This window comes from Amblyomma mixtum, chromosome 1, assembly GCF_055824585.1.
Source record: "Amblyomma mixtum isolate Tamu chromosome 1, ASM5582458v1, whole genome shotgun sequence".
Taxonomy (NCBI): Eukaryota; Metazoa; Arthropoda; class Arachnida; order Ixodida; family Ixodidae; genus Amblyomma; species Amblyomma mixtum.
Window position 1 is genome coordinate 300,504,074 of NC_143012.1, and position 23,153 is coordinate 300,527,226.

The window sequence follows — 23,153 nt, forward strand, 5'->3', positions numbered from 1 at the left end:
CGCAGTGTGAGAGCTTCTTTGTCTGCCTCCTTATCTATGGAGGGCATCATCGACTGTATATCTCGAGAATCGTTCTCGACGGCACAAAAACAATCCAGGTCCAAGGGCCGTCCACAAGGAGGCTTCACGTAGAGCTTACGTACTAAAGATAAGTCTATGGGTATATTCGCTTGCGACTGCACAAACGCGTACGTGCGCTTGTGTAGTGCTGGCATGGGGCTGAAATGTATGATCCCTATCGTACCTGCATTACGTAACGTTATTAGACAGATTTTTTTTTTCTCCGCGTGTGGATTACCGCCTGTACCTTGCATTCAAAGTTTACATCAACTATTTTGCGATATGCCTCCATTCTTTCTGAGCTGTGACCTGCGATGCAGCAGCCACTCAAGAGAACGTGTCTGCATTGCCTGTTAATTAATTGTTGCTTTCTGGGATGACAAGACGAAATCTGGTACGCGGGGTTCAGTGTCCCGAAGCGTCGCATAGGCTGTGAAACGCCGTAGTATGAAGTTCTGCATCAATTTTGTCAACGTTTAGCGACGTCGGATATCACACTGGCATTTTTGTACTTCACTTCTATAAAGCGCAGTGACCGCACTGCCCGGGCCGCTGGTTAAATGTGACTTGAGAAAAGTTATTTTCGTCTACTGGAATTCCTGCTTTCTCGCACGTAACATCCTTTATCTTCGATAAGCTCGCGATAAGGTAGCCTGTAAGCGGGAACACGCTTAAGAAAGCTTGACGAAATAGGGGGTCCATATAGGTTTTGTTTTTAAATACTCTGCTTGCCCGCTACAGCGCCAAACTGCACGTTTCTAATAGTGCATAAGCTATAGCTTCAAAGCAACTTACTTTTTTCTACTGCCGGTTTTCACGTTCTGAAAGCATTATGCGAGCCAATAGGACACCGATCCAGTCAAAGTGTGAAGTATCGACTAAAGCTGTCGATTACGTGATCGAGAGATAAATTTTAGTGCACTCGTGGTGTGTGCGTCGATCAAGTCAAAAGAAAGTCCTCCACTTTTTTTTTTTTTGCTTGTTTCGTCACGTAGTTCGCTTCAAAAGCGAAATTTAGCCTTACAACATCTACACTGAATGCTCAACCGCGACAACTGTGTCCTATGAGCAACGAACTATCGCTTACGAACAGCGGTTCCGTTGGCGTAAAGCCCACAAACATCAAGCCCATCATACGATGTCAATAGCTACCTTCTAAAGAGCTTGATAGAAGAATACACACAATTAATGTCTTATTCCAGGAGCGCATCGATAAAGCTATTCGTACATGACAACAGGGGCTGTACACAGTTTCTAGAGATTCATTTCTCAAACCATTCCCCTGCCTTCTTGCCATTGGTCAGCTCTGCCTTTGATACCGGAGGGCCGGCGAGTAGCATCGCTTTCCAGCTATCAGATCTGACTTCACTGGCAGCAACTGCAAACAGCATAAGGGCAAAAGAATAGTTACGAAAAAGAATCTACGAAAAACGGCCCCCGGTCGTGATTTGCGGGAGCTTTTACTCTTCTCTCGACAGCTACCGTGGCAGACCAGCGTTCATGCTCTGACCAATTGAGAATCGATCTCACGTGCAGACACGCAAAATCAGCATTGCGTAATTAGCCTCTACTTCTGTGCCAGTGGAAACCGTATCGTTGCCTCATATCTTATCCTTCATGTCAGAACACGCCTGTGAGCAGCCTTGACTAAAGGTAAGGTGTATTCCGAAGAAATGCCCATCGTAATAGGGCAGTAATACTTTATCAGCATGCGCTCCAAGCACTGCCACGGTTGCAGGTGAAAGCTGAAATGCTTTCGCGGCTACTTCTTTGTTGAAGAAAGATTCGTCTTGGTTAGGGGTACCGCACCCTGAACTGGAACCGAAATATATTTCATCTTGGGGGATTGCCCTAAACGCAATGCTGCAATAGCCGTGACACCCAGAAATACGTTACTCGCGTCTTGTCTGTATTCAGAGATGTGTTTGTGCCTGCAACCATTTTAGTAGACAGCCTACCTTCCTCTCTGCTCTCCATTAACACCAACTTGCGTCTTGCAACAAGGTCGCAATCGACGGCCTGGGATGCTGTTTCGAAAATTTTGAGAAACGAGGCAAAGGAATGAACGCCACGCCGACTGTCAAAGTCAACGGGTGTAGCAGAGCGTATTGGCCAATCATGGGCTTCCTTCCAAGGTCGAGCGCAAGCGCGGAGAAGCGACAAACAGGCTCGTAACTGCCACGGGGAGAGACAAAGTGAGCCCAAAGGAAGGAGAAAAAGTTACGCGATGGAGATAAGTCACACTTGGTTCGCCGCATAGCTCCTGCTTGCTGCTTCGGTGTAGACGACGACGATGCTTGCGGAACGATATTATGTTCGCTCCGCTGGCTCCGAACTTATGGTGCAAGACGGCATTAATTCACCTGGCTCTGTTTGAGGATGTGGGCAACAACGCTCTGTGGAGATATGTGCGGGAAACTTTCTTTCTCTCTGTCGCTTCGTTTTTTGTTCCTCTCTCTCCTCTTGGTTACTTAGTGTTATTTACCTTCTATACATCTTTTCTCTTTACCTTTCTGAAATTTATTTCTTTCTATCTATTTTTTTTATTATTCGCAGGAGCAGAAGTGGCGTGCTAGAGAAACTTCAATATATTTGTGAAAGTAGATCACTGGTGCCTCTAACGCATATCCGCGAGGGCTGCGCAGTGCTCTAAATTTATGGTCACCGGTACGTCGTGCTGTTACTGACGTACGCGCGCGCTGCTCGGTATTTGATGACTGCCGCGGTATACTAGCTTATAGCGTGCTTAATTATTCAACGTGAGCCGTGCCATCGGTTCGTGCAGAACTTTGCGCGCTCATCAGTCATGGCATTCGGCGCGAGTACACCCGTCCGCACGGCAGCTTTCGGCGCTCGTGCGTGACCAAAAAACACGGCGGTGAGCGACGGCCGTGCAGGGGATTCTTTTGCGCATCGCCTTTCGGCGAACGGGAGGAAAGACGATCTTTCATTCCTGCAATGATATCGAACTTCGATATGAGATGGGGTGGGTTTCGTGCGTCAAGGCGGCTCAAAAAGAAAAAAAAAAATTGTAAGAGTGCGCAGTGCGGCTCCCAGTGCTGTAAGGATGCGAGGCTGCATGTTCGCTAATGATTTTTCGCCTGTAGTGGCTGTTATGCGATGGTAACTACAGGTGTTCACTCGCCGATTCGACAGTGTGTGCACGGAAATGAGCATAACCATGGCGTAGTGCACTTACTACAGCACTGTAATTAAACTATATTCAGCCCGAGTTTTTTTACCTTAATGCTGAGTTTTAACTTTGCGACCAGTAACTCGTTTCAGATATCATATCTGAGAAGGATGTCCAGGCTTGTTAGTAATTCATGCTCGACGAAACAACGCAGATAAGACACTGACATCGCGCTCTATTTTCTTTTTGTCCACATCTTTTCCGCGCTGTTTGTTCGACCTGTCTGAGGGACAAAAAAAAATAAAGCAACTTGGTCCAAAGTTACCTCAACGTTATTTTCAGGTAGCATTCTTCGTTGCTTAATTAAGGAATCTTGAACGCTTTTTTAAACAGGTAAAACTTTCTTCATATTTTCAGGTAGCATTCTTCGTTGCTTAATTAAGGAATCTTGAACTCTTTTTTAAGCAGGTAAAACTTTCTTCATCTTCAGGTCGCAGTACTGTATATCCCAGACAACATCGGGACCTTTCTTTTTCTATTTCTCTACATGTATGGTTGGGGTTATTTGTTCGGCCGAAAAAAAAAAAACAATATTCTCGTACTTCACAGGTTCTATGCGCTGCTTTAGAGCTTACCTGTACACGTACGGCCCAACTTGCTTGACGTCCGCCAGTTCGCCGGCTCCGAATTCTTCAGGATTCGTGATGTTGAACAGCTGGAAGGACATGTAGATGGGAACCTTCACGTTGCTCCATTTATCTAGCGTCTCTGAGCCTTCTTTTAGCTGGAGTTGCTGCAAAATGACGAAAATAAAAAATGAAAACAAATGTTAAAAAACACGAGAACGTACCAGGCCCTTTTCATTTTAAAATGGATTTGCGGGCACGGCCTTTCGAAAGGATGCCTCTGTAAATGGTAAAATTAGACGAAAGAAACACGCCTTCATACAAATCACATGAAATCGGGGGAAAGAGGTGAGAAAGTTCACCGAATATTAGTTTATCCTATGAGTGTGAAAGCACTATTCCAATGGGTAAACCCCGATCAAGATCTTGCTATGCTTGTGGGTTTGCGACAGGTGAAGTGGAGAAATAACAGATCAGCTCCACTGGCCACTGTGCGAGAGCATTACGCTATCGCCGCAGCCGAACACACCTCGTGTTGCACTGCAACACACTCTCGCTCTGTGCATTGCACATTGTCTTCCTCAACTCACACTACTATCAAACTAATATTCGCATTTTTGAGCTACGTGGTGGCATTGACAGAGAGAAGTGCGCTGCATGCGTTGGCGTAGACAACGTTGTGGCAGAAACAGGGCACTAGAGCAATACGCGTTGGCTTTGATAGCATTGCTGCAGAAAAGCGTCACTGGAGCATAGGTCGCCTGCGTACATTGGGTAAATTGGCATTGACGATGGAAAAGTTGAAGACGCGCCTAACTGGCTCCCTGAGTCAGTGGACACCTCAATCGCGCTTTCAGGTACATGGCTGTGGTGCGCACCCGAAAAAAAACTGTGCTTTCGCACAATATTTCGTGCTTAGCAATGCTAAACCGCCAGCCTTTTTGTTTTTTTCATTCAGATTTATCCGTTCAGCAAACTGGGAGTAATGAAGACCGTCTGTCTTGCCAGAGGCGTCTGCCATAGACTTCGCCTCTGGCTGATCCCGTTTTCCGCTATACAGCGATCATGCCGGGTCCCAACGATGTCGTTGCATGCAGTCGAGGCAAGAGGTGGCACGGTGTAGCCAGGGCACATGCGAAGTGGAAATGCGCGCAGTCCTTTCCAACTTGAGCGTCACCTTATTTGCATGCTGTACTGCTTCGTACACCTGGCGCTGGCACGAGAGATGTGGTAGCGACAGGTACGGATTGCATGTCAGCGAGCAATGTGGAGGCGCCCAGCTTGGAAAGGCAAAAACCAAAGAAAAAAGCGACAGTCACGTCGGACAAATTCGCATCCATTAAAAAAAAAAAAAGCGGTGTGTCTCTGAGATCACTGTAATTTGAACCATATACTTCCTGAATAAAATACTGCTACTCTATAGTCGGATACAACTGAAGAAAGTAGCGGCTTTTTCCCATCAAAGGACTCCCTTCTAACCAATGGCGTCGACTTATTCTCATGAACCTGCTAGCGTGACACTGCAAGGAGCGGCGTGACAGTGCAGGGAGAGGACTATCCCCGACCATGGTGGGAAGGGACTATCCCCTTTCATCTGCCACTCCCTGCATTGTCGGGTTAGCAGGCTCATGAAAATAGGCCGACGCCATTGGCTGGAAGAGGGGTCCTTTGACCGAAAAAAGCCGCTTCGTTCTTGAGTAGTATCCAACTGTAGACCTCTACCACTCGGTCCGGTGACTGCAGCGTTCAGGCGCACAGAGACAACTTTTCACAGAGGCAGCACATCAGCAATATCTTCGATCTCAGGAAGGTGCGACGACCACGCTTTCAGCTTCTCAGGATGCATTAAGCTGAGTGAGAAAAAAAAACACACAAAGAAAAAAAAACGAATATTGTGCTGAAGGAAAAGTGCCGGGACATATTGTTGAACTAAATAACAAATGCACTATACCCTCTGCGCTCAATCAAGAAAGTACAGCTATCATTTATTATCCTAGCAAGCACGCAAACGGTATTGTTTTGGTCTGATTTCACTTGATTTGATTTCATTGTATTATTCCCTCGATAAAACAACGCTTCCATCAAGCCTTTTCTGTTTGGGATGTTGACTCCTACGTGGCCGGTGGTGGGTAGCACATTTAGTATCTGCCAGAATCATTCGTTCTAATGGCAGGCTCCAACACATACATAAGGGGCCGTGCCAGCAATAAGCTTCCTCCACGTGCGCCATCCAATAATGACTGCCAACAAAACAATAGCTCAGCCACCATATACATAGAGAAACACGGTAGCTAGTCCTAACAGAAGGTTATGTAAGGATTTGGCAATTTCTTCTAATATCTCCCGAGTTCTTCAACAGTAACGTGTAAATAAGCGAGGTCTTGTCACAAGTAATACGAAAAAAAAAAGTGTTTTCCTCCTGTTTTGGTTCTCAAGACGGCAGAAGGTCACCGAGGAGCACGACCATTCCCAGCGCGAAAGGAATTTAGTTGCTTCGATTTTTCCGCAGAGTGCGCACGTGGCAGGGCATCAATTACCTTCGCTTCATTAACGGAAGTCTTGTCACTTCGTATCCTCTTACAGCGCCCAGCGCTCAGGCTTAGGCTTGTTTTTGCGCTCCGATGAAAATTGGCGCGGACAGTGAGAATCTTCTTCCGTGCCCTTTGAACGTCACCTTCCCTGTTTACTTGTAATTTCTTCTTTCCACACCACCGGCTGCCAAAACGCTTTCGCGTGCAAGCCAAACAAAGCCATACGCGCGACCAGACATCGCCGTTCATGATTGAGGAAACAGTTCCGTTGCGAAGGGTCATCAATATGCTCATAATTTCGTCTTCATGAGAATCACTTAGTTTGCCCCCCCCCCCCCCCCCCCGTCCCCCCCCCCCTCCTCTCTCCCCTCAGTGCAGGCCGTGGCCCCCTGTTGGACGCGCGCTATTTCCGGGAGGACGTCGTCAAGGCCGAGACCCAGGAAATCAAACCACGCACCCCCGAGGTGAACGGCGAGCGCGAAGGCGTCGTGTTCCTCCTTCTGTCGCACCTTAAATAACGGAGAGGCATTCCGCCATCTCGGCCAAACGATTAGTCCGGTAGCCCACAAGCTCGATCATGAATTCCATTTTCTTTATTTCCTTACTCATTCGCCGCTTCGTGTATCTTTCTTCACCCGTTCGATTGGCACAATTTTCATCGATGTCTCCCAGAAGGAAAATTGGTGTTATGACGTTTCTCGTGCGGCTGCCAAACGCTGTGACGCAAGCGTGGCGCCACTGCTGACGTGTGTAGTAAGAATCTTAGCATAGCCCAGACGTACTATAGCGTAGACGCACATCGTACCGGCCGGGCGCCTGTTACTCATTCTCACTGACATTGCGCATGGTGAGCAGACACCCATGATAGCTGCCATTGCGCATGCGCATCAGCCATCCGGCCATTCAGGAGTATTTCCACGTACGTTAGTACGTTTCCGGTGTGCCAACTAGTCGACTGCGAGAAGTCCCTGCAGAATGGACGGCGTTGCTTGAACAAAAATATGCGCAAGATTAGTTTGATTCAAACGTGTCTGTACGTCTTCATTAATGGTCTATATCCGCGAGCTGACCTCTCCACGCCGTAACCGCTGACAGCTAGCGAGAGGTTTTGGATTAACCACAGCGCACAGAAATATGAGCATGGACGGAGAAAAAGCCATACATTTGCAGCACCAGAAGGCAATAGCGCAGCGCCCATGCTTAGCGATCCTTTCCTATAAGAGCGAGCGCGACCGCGCGGGCTCAAGCCCCGAAGTGAAGGGTCGGAGGTTTCGGGTGTCCTTAGGTGTGCTGGCGACTTCCTCGTCGTGTAATAATACTGGTTCTTGCGTTGAGCCATACACACCCGATGCCATGTCTGTATTCTCTGAATGTCCTGAACCATTAGCCTTGACCCATGAAGCCCCTGTCAACAACTTCGCATGATTTCTGGACCTAGACCACTACTTTTCTGCTGGCCATGTCTGTTGGGCCTAAGAGCCTAGAGGAAACAAACCTGTCCTGCTCTTTACTGGGTCGGCGAACTCGAAGTTAGTAAAATGAGCTACTGTTCGGTCATGCCTCAGTAATGCTCTCAACAACTCGTTAGCGCAGCACCTTGAAACGGCCTTCTATAATCGGGTGTCTCGGCTGAGGGATTCAGGCTATTCTTAGCGATTTCGATTTATGTGGCTGAAGGCAGGACCAGAGACCCAAAAAATTACCAGCAACGAAAAAGCGCCGGTATTTCCCTACGCCCTCACCAAAATAGAGAAACGAGTAGGTGTGGAAGTCGTTTTTTCAGCACCGGAAAATATATCGAAACAGTGAGAAAAAAAAAAAAGGAATTTTCACTGCCCTTGCGGATGCAAACTATTCCGTATAAGACACCAGCGGCGGTTTGTATTCTGTGCATATAAGGCGGTCAATTCAATTCCCTAGCCCTGTGAGCGAGCCTACATCGGTCAGACTGGTAATTTTTTTTTAAATAGAGACCCAAGAAACACCACAGTAATGTCACTGGTGTAGTCTCTGTATGACTAGTTTTGAAAGCAGGGACTGCAAGCAGTGTAAGTAGCATGGCCCATTATTTAAGCAAGCCACAATTAAAACTACGAGGGAAATATTTGAAAATGTAAAAATTGCAAGGCACAAGTAGAATTGCGTGGGTACGCCACGTGCTTCTTTAGGTGACAAAGAGCGCCATTTCGTAGTAACTGCGCCGTCGCGGCTGCGTTTTCACGCGTTATTACAGACTTCAGTTTCCTCTTAATGGGCAGGAGCTTTGTTGTTTTCATTGTGACGTGGACTGAAGTTAGCGCAGTTGTGTTGTCTTTCTGTTCATACGTGTTGGTTTCTCTTGGTTTTTTTTTTTTCAGTTCGTCTTAAGAGGTGTCTTATCCCCAGTTCTGCTATCGAAGTTATACTATGCGCCAATTACAAAGGGGCGGAAGAATGCACCGTTATAGAATACATTCCCTGGGACTTCTGTGTCTTTCAGTAGGACTCGTGCGTTCTGTTTTATATTGTGAAATGTTGTGTAAGTTCTTTTTGCTATAAAGCACACCAGCATTGGTCGACCCTTTCGCTTAAATAATGGAGAAATGGGTACCAGTTTGTAAAGAACTAGATCACAAATTATCGCCTTTTCTGCAACGCAGTTTCATTGCGCTGAAAACGTGATAAAATTATTATTTGCGCTGGTCCGTTCAGTCAGATAATGACCTGAAGCTTTGGTTTAAAAGCTGTTTTTTTTTTCTTATTTGTTACAATGAGTAAGTAGAGGGTGCAAGTGTGACTGCCATTCAGAGGTCGTTTTTCCAGTGCATGCATGCGCGCTCGTAGAAGCGGTTTATCCTCATTGTAACAGAACAAACGTTTTGGAACCGGATAACTTTGCAGAATCCAACGCATAACAAGGCTTATTACTTGAGCCCTTTTTTGTGCTTGCCCTTAGCAGCTGCATCTTGAAAGGTGAGAGATCTACGGTTGTTTTCGCCAACGCTGACCTTTCCCCGTTCACATTCCATGAGAGACGTGAAGAAACCCGTCTCCGGAAAAGAAAGGAGATCACTACGGAATCTGTCCCTGCTTTCATGTGAACGCCCTTGCTTTCTTCTTTCTTTCTTTCTTTCTTTTTTTCTTTCTTTCTTTCTCTCTTTCTTTCTTTCTTTCTTTCTTCCTTTCTTCCGTTCTTCCTTTCTTTCTCTCTTTCTTCCTTTCCTTCTTTCTTTCTTTCCTTATTTCTTTCTTTCTTTCTCTCTCTCTCTCTGTCTCTCTTCGTGTCCCCCGTACAGGCTCACCGGGTGAACCCGGAGTGAAGGTATACAACGCTTCGCATAGGGTCGGAAGTGTATAAATTCCCAATTAATCGCGAACCAACTTCCTCCAAGATAAAGAATATAAAGAAGGTATACCCCGTTTTTCTCTCTCACGCGATTTCGTAAGTGTTTGGCTGCTCCACTAAGCACGCAAAAGCCAGCTTGGAAGGAAATAAAAAGACAGCAGGAGGGGACCCCGAGGAATTCACTTGCGACAAACCGTTCTCAAAGTTGGGCGGACTATCTCGATCACGTTGCTATGTCACTAAGTTGCTTGCTGCCCCCCCCCCCCCCCCTTTTCCTGTTTCCATCGCCCACTACTTGGCCTCTCCCGTGTATCGTAAAACGCACCCCCCACCCCCCCTCCCCAACTATACGAAACTTGTCTCTGCGCATTTTAAGCACGATTGCTACTGTAGGTGCCATTTATTGTTTATGTATGTTTCTGTATGTTTTTGTTTGTATGTTCGTGTGCTCAGCCGCACAAAACCCATTCAGCGCTACGGATTCTGAAGATGGTGTCAGCTAACTTACGGCGAGCCGTATTCGCGAAGCTAGCTGTTCGCTCGTAGCTGCAGTCCGTGGTTTGCCAACGATTCCATAACGAACGTGCAGTGATAGAGCGCTAGCGTGATAGAGCGCAGGCCAGTCGCGCAGTTCTTCGGGAGAAGCCCTGTGAGCGCGACCTCTAGCTGTTAATTTGCAGGCAGCAGTCCTAACTTCTGTAGCACTGCACCGTTTTAGAGAGATAGCGTACAGCGTAAGGCGAATTGATGCAGCCGTATTTCTTTCACTTTTTTTTTTTTCTGGCTTGTTGAGCAAGGTGCGACGCAGGAGGAAGAGGGCACAAGGAACCGGTGTCGCCGCAACAGCCAGACGACGTTTCGGGTCTTTTGGCTTTCCCGGCTAAAATAACGGAGAAGGAAGCGGCGGCTGCAAGTAGAGCACTGCCACGATCCGGCAGCGGTCCCAGCGAGTGCATGTGTGTGTCGGGGGAAGGGATTTCGGAGCGGAGAGCTCGTGCTGTTACGACCCCCCGCCGCGCATGAAGACGCCTTCGTCGTCGCTGCGGGTCGGGCGGCCAAGGCGACAGCTGCGAGTGCGTTGTGCGCGTCAGCATCCCCCCTCTCCCAACTGCGTCTCTTTGCACACAGCGCGAGGAGGAAAAACACGCCGTCGCTTCAACACTGCCCCTGCTGTGCACTGGCCGTGATGCGCTGAAGGGAGCCCGAAAGGAAGGAAACATCGTCACTTTAGGCAACGTCTTGTGTCACAGCGCCGTGCTCTGTGTGAGCGAAAAGAAGTTTACCCCGGTACAACTTCTTCACTGAAAAACTGAAGGGGAATCTTAAGCTCCGCTGTAACGGGATGACGCGATAGACTTAATGGGTTAATGCCCATATATGCGGAATTGATCATTTATCTACTTGACATACATAGATCGCTGGGAGTCCTCATACCCCTCCTGGCGCAGTGGGTACAGCAGTTAAGAGATGTGCCACTGCCCTGCGATGGCAGGTGCTTCCGCCGGAGCGGCATGTAGAGCCCGGTTGCTCTCCCCGAGCAACCTGGCGGGCAGGTTGTGATGACGTCACAAGGTAACGTAACCTAGATGGCCCTCTAAGTTGCTTCTCTGGGGACCTTTCGCTCACGCCACCGCTGCCGACGACGACACCGGGTATTCCGCTGAACGCGCAAAGTGGAGACGCGTAAAGTAGAGAGTATTTTTAAGTGATGACAGTTTTCAGTCTACCATCTACTTTAACGCAGCTATATGCCTATGAAGGCAAGTTGTACAAGTTTTGAAATACGCGTGAGTAATAATAATAAGAAAATAAGCTTTCTTAACCCTGTAATTAATTAAAAGAAGAGCTATACTGGAACAGTAGTGCAGTCGCGTAGTCTATAGGTATATATTAAGGTACGTTGTTGAGCGAGTTGGTGACTGAACATTATGAAGGAACACAGCGATAAAGAAACGGTATCAAAGAGAACAGACACACATGAGCGCAGACTAGCAACTGAATGCATTTATTGCGCGAGCACGTAAATACATGTGAAGAAGGTTTTAGCAGAAGCTATCTCTTACTTTCCCCCTGACTATAACAAAGCTTTTTTGCGGTGATTTAGGAAAGCCTTCACACGTAGCAATGCTTTCGGGATGATGTTAACTGCGACTTCTCTGAACTAGACGCGAAGATACACAGTGTACACTGCACAACCGCAGTAAATAGGCGCCGGTACAGATTCTTGTCACTTGGGAGTGCTGTGTGAGCGCCTGTGGGCGTGTGCGCTTACGTGAGTGCTTGAGAGCGCGTTAGGGACATTGAGATAAAAATCAGAGGACACCATCATCGCTATCACTAAAGGGACTCTCCACTGCAACGTGCACGGCATCGCACCGACACATCAGAGCGCACTATATCTTACCGAGATCAGATAGTCGTAGGCAGAGCTCACAAGCTTTCGCTTTGGCTGTGGATGTTTCACAAGGTCCAGTATAATATAGTAGTCGAGACAGAGCTTTTTATCGTTGGTTCATGGTGGTGGTGGCAACGTCTCAAAGCGACTCAGGCTATGAGGGACGCCGTAGTGAACGGCACAAGAAATTTCAACTAACTGTGGTTCTTTAACGTGCACTGACACCGCACAGTGCATGGGCCTGTAGAATTTCGCTTTCATCGAAATTCAACCGCCGCGGCCGGGATCGAACCCGCATCTTTCGGGTCAGCAGCCGAGCACCATAACCACTACTGAGCGCCATAACCATAACCATAACGCGGCGGCTCCTTTTTGTGGTTGATTGAGTAATTTTACTAAATGTTTTCCGTCCTATACCGAAGGCAAGTGTGTCCAATAAAACATTGCCATCATCGAGAAATACGTGCCGATAAGACGATATTAGCGTCGCACTGGGTGCAACCTCGGTGAAAGAACTGACCGTCGGGCCGTTCAGGGCCGTCGCGTTTACTAGTTTGTTTATTCCCATACCTATAAGACCCATCATTGAGATGCAATTGGTTGATAACGGTACGTAATGAAACAAAGTTCCCAAAGCGCGTGGAAGACTCGGTTCACGCTTGACCTTCACTCGGGCGCGCACGTACAACGGCCGAGGGCACGTCGGCGCGCCGACATCGCCTTTCCCAACGGCCCCGGCGATCAGGAGTCGTGGAGGCGTGCGATAGATAAATAGGCCAGCCAACGTCCAACGTTCGTCGTTGGGAGTCCGGCAAAGACCGCGACATGTTTACGTAAACGGCGACTCTATAGCTGCTTGGCGGATGTCTGGAAGTCGTCCCTCTGCATGTCTCTCTCTGGGTCGCTTGTTAACGCCTCATTACGGAGATGATGTCCTCTGTGCTAGAATCCTTAGTACGTGTCGGTGTAAAAGGCTCTTGTAGTGAGAGACTGTGCTCTTACTTTTTTTTTTCCTACGCGTTCGTTGCTCTTCAAAGAGTGGCTATGATTCGCTTCAATCAACGTGGCCATCTTCAGCGCTTGGGGGCTCGTGCAATAGTCCTCTTGTGGCTACTTTAGTCGCCGCTAAGCTTACACGCTCGTACAACAGTGAAGTATACAGGGCTCCTGTGTGTCGCGACATTATGAATCGGATTATGTTGCGTTTGCATTTTTTGTGTTTATTTGTTTACTTATTTAATATATCTTATAGAGAGGTATATATATATAGAGGTATATATATATATATATATAGAGAGAGAGAGAGAGGTAGACAGCTATAGCTGCTTTATCGCGCCTGTGCTTTCTGGAAAACCTCTTCAACCTCCTCGTTGTTCCTGAGTGTCGGTTGCTCCCTGTGGTCCAAGTGTGTTATTCCGTAAGTAGCAAGACCATGCTAGCTGGAAAACGGGCACATTCTTTCTCACGCCATTTCCAGCACCGTCGTGATATCTCAAGCAACATCGCTTTCTGCATGGTCTGTCAGTAACACCAAGTGGCGGAGTCAGGAGTTATGATCGATCTCAGTGGATGATGACAACGATGATTCATGTCTGCATACTGAAACGCGGTAAGTTGGTTGTCCGCGCGTAACAGCTTCGAAGAAGGATGCCCAAATCAAGGTCACAACAACAACAAAAAAGAAACTCAGCACTGCTTTTCCGTTCATTACAGGGCACACAAGATACAAGAAGGGCTAAAACGCGGGGAAACTTTAATCAGGTGGCATCCATGCGCACGCACCGAGATGCCAGACCTGCGGCGTACGCTATCCGAAGAAGGCATCGTTCTGTCAAAGCCAAACCGTTCGAAGCGTCGGCCTCCTCGGGGTGCCGTGACATGTCAATGCCGCAAAACAAGGGACGGCCGAAGGCGGCTACGAGGCGCAGCTGCGGCCCAGGAAAAGCATTCGGCAATCAACAATCGCGGTGACGGCAAGGACCCCTCTGACGCACCGGGGCACGGCTTGACGTCTGTCCTCGGCAGAGGTTATGCACAGCGCGGCGGCTGGAACGAAAAGCCGCCCTCGGAAGTGAGGTCGGGCTGTAGGCCACAAAGAGGAAGAAAGCGTGGACTTGATTGAAAAATGTAGCTTCACGACGTGCCTAACCAGACAAACTAACTGCAGACCTTGCCGGTCGAAAGCGAGGCACTCCCTGCCCGGAGTCGTTTAACCGTCGGCAAAGCTATTCGCACTCGCCCTAATTTAGTCGTATTAATAAGCGGCCGATTGAAATATCATGATCTGTCCCGCTCTTTCAGGTGGAAATAAACGTAATATGCAGTCGCGATAAACATTCTTTGTACTCGTCCAGAGTATGTATGCACGCCATCATTCAGTCTTTCTGGAGTCAAGGCTGAACACCTCTTCTTCCGTGAACTCATACCGCGAGCTTCGACAACAGGATCAGCCGGTCAGAGCGGATGCTGACGCAGGTAGGCTTACGGCTCACATCGGCAGCGAGCCGATCTTGGGACCGAGTAATCGACGGACCGATGTACGGGCCGCATGGTTTTCTTTGCTACATTTTGCATGATGGCCGGTGGTGTGCCGTGTTTGGGATGAGTCTCAAAGAACTCTCCATGGTTTTCCTTGCCCTTGACCGTCTATTACTAGCTCCTCTCGCAAACGGGTTTAACCAGGAAAGCCCAGAAGCTCCCCCTCTTTGTCCCAAACCATTCGTGTCTCGCCCCCGGGCGGTTCGTGGCCGGGCTGCCTGCCAGTGATTATAAAGGTAGCCACCTTGATAAAGGTATGATCAGAAAAAGCTGTGTGACTTGGACTATACCACTGCAACCTTTCACTACCCAACTCGCCCTCCTCCACCTATACAAGATGTCATACGTAGATATCGCCGTAATCTGGTCGTGGGTGCGCACCAACTTTATCTGCACGTGCGGAACCTTCTCCTCGACCTTTCATCTCGATCTGAACGCTGCATTTGGAGGGTTACCGGCCCCAAGGCCAGCAGGATGGATGCCGCCCCGCCAGACACGACGTCGCGCCACAACATCCGGCGTCAACAACGCGATGCGCACCGCGAGTGTGACACGGCGGGTCCCGAGAAGCTCTCTTGGCTGTTTGTTTGTTCTGTGCCCGTTTTATTCCGTCACGATGACGAATCGCGGCGCCGACGGCGGCGTCGTCGCATACTCGGCGGCCCTTTCAACAACGGCTCTTTTCTAGGAGGCCATTCGGGGATGTTTACAAGAGCGACGAGAGGGACTCGATGCGCCGCTTGGACCGGGGGCGATATTGGCGCGACCGGCGGCGAGGCGACCGCTAAGAAAGACATATCGGGGCGCGATAGGGCGCTGCTCTGATTTGCCTGTTCTCGCTGCCAACGACGCGAGCGGGCCCTCGAAGCGGTCCAAGAGCGTCGTTATGAGATCTCTGATGGGCGGGTGTCTGCTGTGCTGCACCGGGCACCGTCTTGGCTACCCGCGAGGCCACCGGCTCTGATACCGGCTCGGCTAATGAAGAAATATCCAATGGCGGCGGGAGGAAATCAGCAGGAGTCACTATTATGCCGTTCGAGAAACTCCAGTTACCCGAAACAGGAATGAAAGAGGGGAAAAAAAACACTGAACGTATACTTCTCATTTTGGGAAAGTTATACTGCAGGTTGATCTTATCGTTCCAGTAACAAATTGAGAAACTCATTAGTAACAAATTGAGAAACTCATTTAGCGAAATCAGGGTTCATTTGCATACGCTCGTATAGTTTGCATGTGTGGCTTTCCGATGTTTTACCTTGTTTTGCCGCATGTTTGTCAATCATCACCGCGTTATTACCTGCAGCGTAATTCGAATGTATTTAAAAAAATACTTGCAAGGAAATTCCTTCACGTAGCATACCGGAAGAGCTCTTAAACTAGTGAGCTAAAAAAAAAAAAACACGTAAGACGTTTAATATGGAGCAAGCTGACCAGCAGCTTCAAGTCGAGCATTCTGCATTGCTGAATGCTGGCGAAGCTTTTTTTTCTCTGGGACATGCAGATTAAAGTAGTCGGTCTTATATGCGCACTCCAAGGACCATTAACCCTCCAAGTTCGGAGTCCTATACCGACACCATGCATGTACGTAAAAAAAATGCATTCATCTGCATTAACGATACGGTAAACCGGCTTGAAGTATACAGTGTCAATCGATTCATATTCGTGAATGCCTATCCATAAAGAATAACGAATATTGCTGCATAGTTCGCACTCCCCAAATCACTGCGCTAGGGCTCCGACCCCAGATAAGCTAGAAACTCCCATAACAATGCCAATATAAACAACTGCATAAGCACTACTGGAACACTGTCAACGCGCTACATAGTTCGCACTCCCCAGATGACTGCAGCTGGGATTTAAACCCAGGTCATCTAGAAGCTCCATTAACAATGCCAATCTAAACTCATGGTGCTGTGGCATCACAAGGACAAGGACGTAGACGGAGTGACGACAACACAAGTGCTCACTAACTGACAAAATTTATTGAAAGCACAGAACACAGAAAAAAACTAACGGTATACATGCGCAGTCCAGAACAAGGTTACAAAAGCGCAAGGCAAATACACGTGTTACAGCACCTCGAATGTTATCATGAGTTCAGTGCTCTTTCAGGGTAATCAACCTCAGCGTTAAGTAGCAGCCATGACGGCGAACTCACGCATTCATCGGCCGACTTCCTTATACGGAAGGCCACCATAATCTCCCAGGAAGTCTTATCTTTGTTTCCCGAGAAAGCGCGTTTCTTTGAACAACGGAGCGCACTTGTGGCTTTTGACATGCTTGGTCAAGTGCGTCCCCGAACCTTGTCGTCCTTGTACTTGTAGTGCCACAGCACTATGAATTCGTGCCAACTCTCCCAATTCTCAGCCCTTTTAAACCAATCTAAACACCTACATAACGGAGCCAGCGTCGCACATGACATCAGGGGCCGCTAAGAAAGCCGCCAGACTTCATGAAAAAGCGCACTGACCCAACCTCTTGGAGAAAAAAAATGTACATAATGAGTAGTTAGGTCTGTCAGTCTAAATTGGTAATACCGCCAGTGTTATCAGACAGGCACTTCATAAAACCTATCGCGATGCCCTCACCTGAGAGCCATATCGGAGAATCACGTGGTGTTGTATTCTCTTCTCCAGTGCCAGTGCACAGAGACCAAACAATAGCGGTTTGTGGCGTATGAGGTCAGGCCCTCAGGAAAATTATAAGAGCTCACCTTACAACCTGCATAGCGGAAAGGTAACGCTTCCTGTGCGCCATTTAAGTTGCCGCCGCCTTGCGCTGTTGAGACGAATGATTCGTGTCTGCCACTCGGGGCATTTACGCTGTGACTGTTAACGGCCAATCGGCAAGGAACAAACGTCCCTGGGAGGCTTGCTCGGTGTGCATTACAGTTGAACCTCGTTATAACGAAGCTAAAGGGGCCCGGCGATTACTTAGTTATAGCCGGTGCTGACCGAGGTTCCAAGGAGAATCGTCATTCCTTCGTTATATCCATTATTTCGTTATAAATCATTTCGTTGTAATGAGATTCGACTGTGTTATCCGAAGTTAGCGCAAACAAATTATTCTTCGTTAAGAATTTACAGAACTGAAAATGACTCTGTTCGCGTACAAAATAAAAAAAAAAAATCTGACGTTGTGTTAAACGTGCTCCGAGTTCGCGAATGACCTCGAATCACGCAACAGTGCCAAGTACCTACAAAGAAAAACTGCAGAACTTTTTTTCAGGACCTTCGTAGTTCAAAAACCGCCGCAGCTTTGGGGCGAACGTAAATAAAGTTAAAATGAAGAGCCCAGAGGATTGCCAAATCCGGTATCGAGTGACGTTTTACGATCAAGCTTCAACGCTTTGGCAGCCACTTTTTTTTTTTTTTTTTTTTGACGCTGTCACCTTTGTCACCCCTGGCAACAAAGGCCGAGCGAGGAATTGTGCCTCAAGTTCGTTCACCGCTTAGTCACCTTTCTGTGCTGTGAGTCTCGAGGCGAGGAGGGACCAGTTAGTCATTCAGCGCAGCCGCCAAGCGGAAAAGCTTCTTGTGAGTCACAAAAGGTTTTCTGTTGCCTAGCGGGGGAACGTCCAATTCTATCGGCACTGCCTTTCCAAAAGCAGCTCGTATATGGCAGGCGAGCTGCCTTTTAAGCGCTGGTATCACTGCTTCTCGACAATGGCTGTTATGCACAACTCCCCCCACCCCTCATATGCGCGCCATTCTGGACAGAGAAAAAGAGAATACGTTTCTTTATTGAAACATAAAGTACGGTTTAATAAACGAGAACATCTGTGACGCGCTTAACCACAGCTTCCTGATATGTGCGGAGAAGCCGTGATTTTAGTACTGGGCTCGCCGATTCGTCTAGGAAGAGAGTAACGTATAGCCATGAAGTGCAGGCTTGCTCAAAAGTCTTCATGCCAACTACGTATGGCACCCGTAAGGCTCCAAATATCCGTGGGGTGAAGAAAACCCTTGTCCCCGCCTTTCGAAACCTTTTGGTCTGTAGTGGGGCTGTAAGTACTCCGCTACACGACTAAAAGCAAATCATGTGGCCTAACGACTTTTGAGCAAAGCTGCAAATAAGTGATCCCTTCACACTGACGGCTTCGTTTGGTTATTGCACTGTGTATAAGAGTGCGATCCCTCCGCCACTATCAGAAGCATGTGAAACAACGCCCGTGCATGAAAGCTCCAACTCGCGGCTGTGTATGCAGTGAAGTGCAGCACTGTGCCCATAACTAAAGTGGTTATTTGGGCTTGTTGGTCGGTGATCATGGTTAAACAATGCAGCGCGAAAAGACAAGGACCAACGAAGAAGTGGACAGGATTGGCGCTGCAAACGAATAAGTGGACAGGAGTGGCGCCAGTCATCTCCACTTCTTCGTTTGTCCTTGCCTTTTCGCGCTGCATTCTTTAACCATGCCCATAACTGACCAACCCCCCCCCCCCCCATCTTTATTGACAGTTATGGGCTTCGGGCCCACCTTCAGAAATAAATTTCTGCGTTCATTTATTTCGATAGGAAATGAAATGACAAAGATATATAGAAAGAAACCGATTGGCTACACAGACTATCAATTCGCTGGGACGTAAAACAAATTACCCACACTACAGCCCTTTGTTGTCAGGTGTTATGGTTCTCGGAATACAATGCTATTTTTTCAAGTTGAAAATTAAGTACAAGTCTGGTTTTTAACACGAGAGCTTTAGAAGTCCCGTTCACAAGAAAAGTCGTCGTATGTCCGTCCGTGCCACGACAAAACAGCCATGGTAAGCAGGCGGCAATGAAATTAAAATGATTCGATGCAATTGTTACCTCTCCGCCGTGCACGTGCTGCTCTTTGGTTGAGCGACAGACAGCCTACCGAAGAACTGTATGTGCAAAAAATGAACCTTACATTAGCTCGGGGAGAGAAATCTGGGTCTCATAAGCCACACCGAAGGCTCTGTTTGAAACAGCCACTTGCCAGGCCAGTGGCGCATCGCTTAACCGCTGCACCACTGCGCCAGGAGTATCTGTGAAAGAGAAGGAGTGCTTGCGCTGGAGGGTCTCTCAAGGATAAGTTAAGCGTCGTCCAAGTTTTTCTACGCAACTACGCAACGTGTGTCCGTCTCGTCCTCCGTCCCTTATCTGTTGATGCGCTACAACTAAGAAACATTAACCAACAAGCCCAAATTTCGACGTTACTGGTCCTTAATCTTTGTTATTTTCGAGCATTGTTACCAATTAAAAGAACTGGTCGTAATTTTCGGCGATCATCTAATTACCGTTGAGCTCTTATAAAGGCACCCTAAGCAAGCCCAGAACAAAAATTTGCTTGGCATTTACAAGGACGATTCTGTTCTCGCAGACAATTCGTCTTCAACGTGCGGTAGTCATTAGCATAACCGAAAGGTCAGAAAGACTTTCATTTCGCATGAAAAAAATTATTCTGCCGCTTTTGAAAATGTCATGTGCGCAATAGTTCGGCTGGCCTATTCAAGGCGCATGAACAGTGCGCCGCGCACGGAATTTCGAAGCGCACATGACAGTATATCGGCTTGGTTTCTTAGATGGTTCTGCGTTAGGCCAGGCGCATATCCATACACGTCACACAGTGCATACAAGCCTGTCGCGCTTTGTAAAGTGCAAGCCAGCATGATAGATTGCACCTTAGTGCCGTCTGGTGACGCAAGACAACGATTACTTCTTAAGCGCGAGTTCTTGCCGCCCTTCTCGACATGTGCTGGGTGGCGTGCATGTTATTCAGCCTTGTGGAACCACTTTAAGCTGAAAAAAAAAAACAAAGGAATTTTAGTTTGCTAGTACAAATGAGGCGCGTCTCCTGTCATTCAAAGCGCATTGCAGGAAGTGAAAGTGGTTGGCTACCAAAGGCGAACACCTGAGCCCGTCGCGTAGGCATATCTCGTCCCTGTCAGTAAAGAAGAAATAAATTTCCCAAGAAAGAGGGAGAGGGAGAAAAAACGGGTTTTATTCCGAGCACGTCACTCAGAATTACCTGGGCCTGCCCCACTATGGTAAGCTCTCAGCTATCGTGCGCCAACTGTCCTGAGAAACGAGTCATCTTTGGACATCTCCCATTCACATGTCAAACTGCACTCACCTCGTGCTTCTCCTGGAACCTCTAGTTGGGAATTAATGGGTTTTCACGTGCCCAAACACCACTGTGTGATCCGGGTTAATTTCCACCACTTGATGTTCTTCAGGACACGGATGTTTTTTGTTTTTTTTAATTTTTACCTACAGCGAAATCTGCTCGGCACAACCAAGTTCGAACATACGAATTAGTAATTATCAATCGAGCTCCAAAGCCACTGAGCCACCACAGTGATCTGCTGCGATCATTAAGTATTGTGTTTTTATAGCACAACCCTCGACGTTCGAGGTAATACCTAAACAATGTTTTTGGACCCAAACACGATGTTTATCACTCTACCGAGCTAACGCACCGGCTTGTATCAGTTCGCTTTCTCATAGGGGAAATTCAAAGCGGCTGTTTTGTTAACGTACAAATAAATCGCAGCCAACTCGTTCGTAATTTCATCCGGTGTGTCCCTCTAAAATTAAGAATGTTTAGCACCAAATTAACCCTAGCGGTGCATTTTTTTTTCGCAGCAATAGTAGGCTGTGCTGTGCTCGTACAACGTAGACTCGTACACATCGCCGGAAGGCAAATGCTAAACGCAAGGACCCCTGATACAACCCTTTCTTTACTGTTTCTTCCGCGCTGCACGTGTCGCTTTGCTCGACGCATCTATATATAACGCGTTGACTAAGAGTAGCTTCTTTTCCGACCAATGCGGGGATAGGCAACAACCCAAGTCGATTCGAAGAATACGGTTGCTTTCACTCGAGCGCCAAAGAGCGGTTTGCGGGTGCTTGCGTTCTTCGTTTTCGTCCATTGGCAGGCCAAATGGTGGTGACGCACGCCACCCCCATAGCAATCCCGTTCACGGCTGAGCGCTCCCGTATACGAGACGTTGCGCCCAAGCGTGTTCCCGGTTGAAGCATTGCGTGGAATGAAGGAAAAATAGGCGGCTATAAAAGAGTGTGCTTTCATCAACAAATAACATAATAATGCATGGGATTTCACGTCTTCTAAGGCGTGGCCTGGGTTACCCACGCTTTTTAACGTCCTCCGTGAGGGTGTTAGTGTTTCTATATTTGGAGGCTGTAGATTGTTAACCTTGGTGTTGAAGCAACCGTTTTTTTTTGTGTGTGTTTTTGTTTTGTGTGCTGTGTCTGAAGCTGCTTCTGTTCTCATTTATAGCTTGGCACAGCGAACTTGACGCGGCACGGCTACATTGCTCTTCAACGAAGCCACTTACGTTTTTGCCCCTTGTGGGCATTTTTATTACTTCCATCGATGGGGAATTACCGGGGAGCTTAGTAGCTCGTAAACTTGTAAATTACTGGCTAAGCCATTGTCCCTGTCCTTGGCTGCATGTTTACGCGTTGGCGTTTCCCGCTGCAACGGCATGCGGCGATTTCCCCGTTAATCTGTGAACTCAATCTTTCTTCGACGTTTATTACAGCAACAAGTAAACCAGTATTTCTTCCCTAATCTATTAATGAGTCACTGAGCGGGTGCGAAAAGTAAGTGAGCGAGCTAGCAGTTTATTTTCGAAAACCATACAAATATCAAATTTTAAAGTCTCCCTTTGTGTGTGTGTAAAGCCCATTCTCCCGGTTTTTTCCCTAAACAGCAAATTATTTTTACTCGACAACACCTCATTTTCTACGTGTTTCCCTACAATGAGGGACGGTAGGTGAAGGTATTAGTGCATACTGCCGCTATCACTGCGCAGAAAGTACTTCCTCATGTACAACAGAGGTTTACTATCGAAAATATTTTCCAAACACCATTTGAAGAGCTTAAACAGTGGGCGCGGAGCGTTTGCTTGTTTCGTGAGCCATTTCACACAAACTGTCCACCATGAGTGCCGAATCATGCAAGCGATCGTTGTTATGAAACATAGGAAACTGTGCCAGGATAGATAGCGTGCCTGTTGCCCGAGTTATTGCGAAAACCTCGCGCTTGGCTTTCTCAAGGCTTCACCTCGCGCGGACGCCGTATAGTTACAGTTGGCGCGCTGTTCGTTACGATTGCTACCGTGGCGAGAGATCGTATATGGCCAGTGTCGTGTTGCGACCTGGAAACCAACAAACAATTGACTCTATTGCGATAGTCATCAGTTCCCGCTGCTCTCCTGGAGCGTTAAGTAATGCGAAGAACAAGCCCGGTCGGGCAAGAACGTGGCGTAACTCCAGGGCATGTTGACGGAAGCCAAGAAAAAAAAATAATGTCAGGGTCGCGGCGTATGCACGGGGAACAGGACACCGCCAGCCCTGTTCCCTGTATTGTCCGTGTCAACATGCGAGGTGTTTCTTGGAAACATCCGCCCACCTTTGTGCAAAGACTGTTAGGTGACTGCTTTATTCACAGGAGCTTGAACAGGCTTTATTCTTCTTTTACTGGAAAGCAAACACTGCCACATTTAATAGTGTGCCTGTGGATGACCGACAACTCATACTTCAATGACAGAGTTTG

General features: G+C 47.8%; 1 protein-coding gene across 1 annotated transcript in view; it reads right to left on the reverse strand.

Annotated features, from left to right (window-relative positions):
- Window positions 1-23,153, reverse strand: part of LOC149372191 (lysosome membrane protein 2-like) — a 68,093-nt gene that overhangs the window by 25,778 nt on the left and 19,162 nt on the right. The window contains exon 2 of the mRNA XM_089566590.1: window positions 3,829-3,986. Coding sequence (XP_089422716.1) covers window positions 3,829-3,986 — 158 coding nt within the window. The remainder of the gene's footprint in view (window positions 1-3,828; window positions 3,987-23,153) is intronic.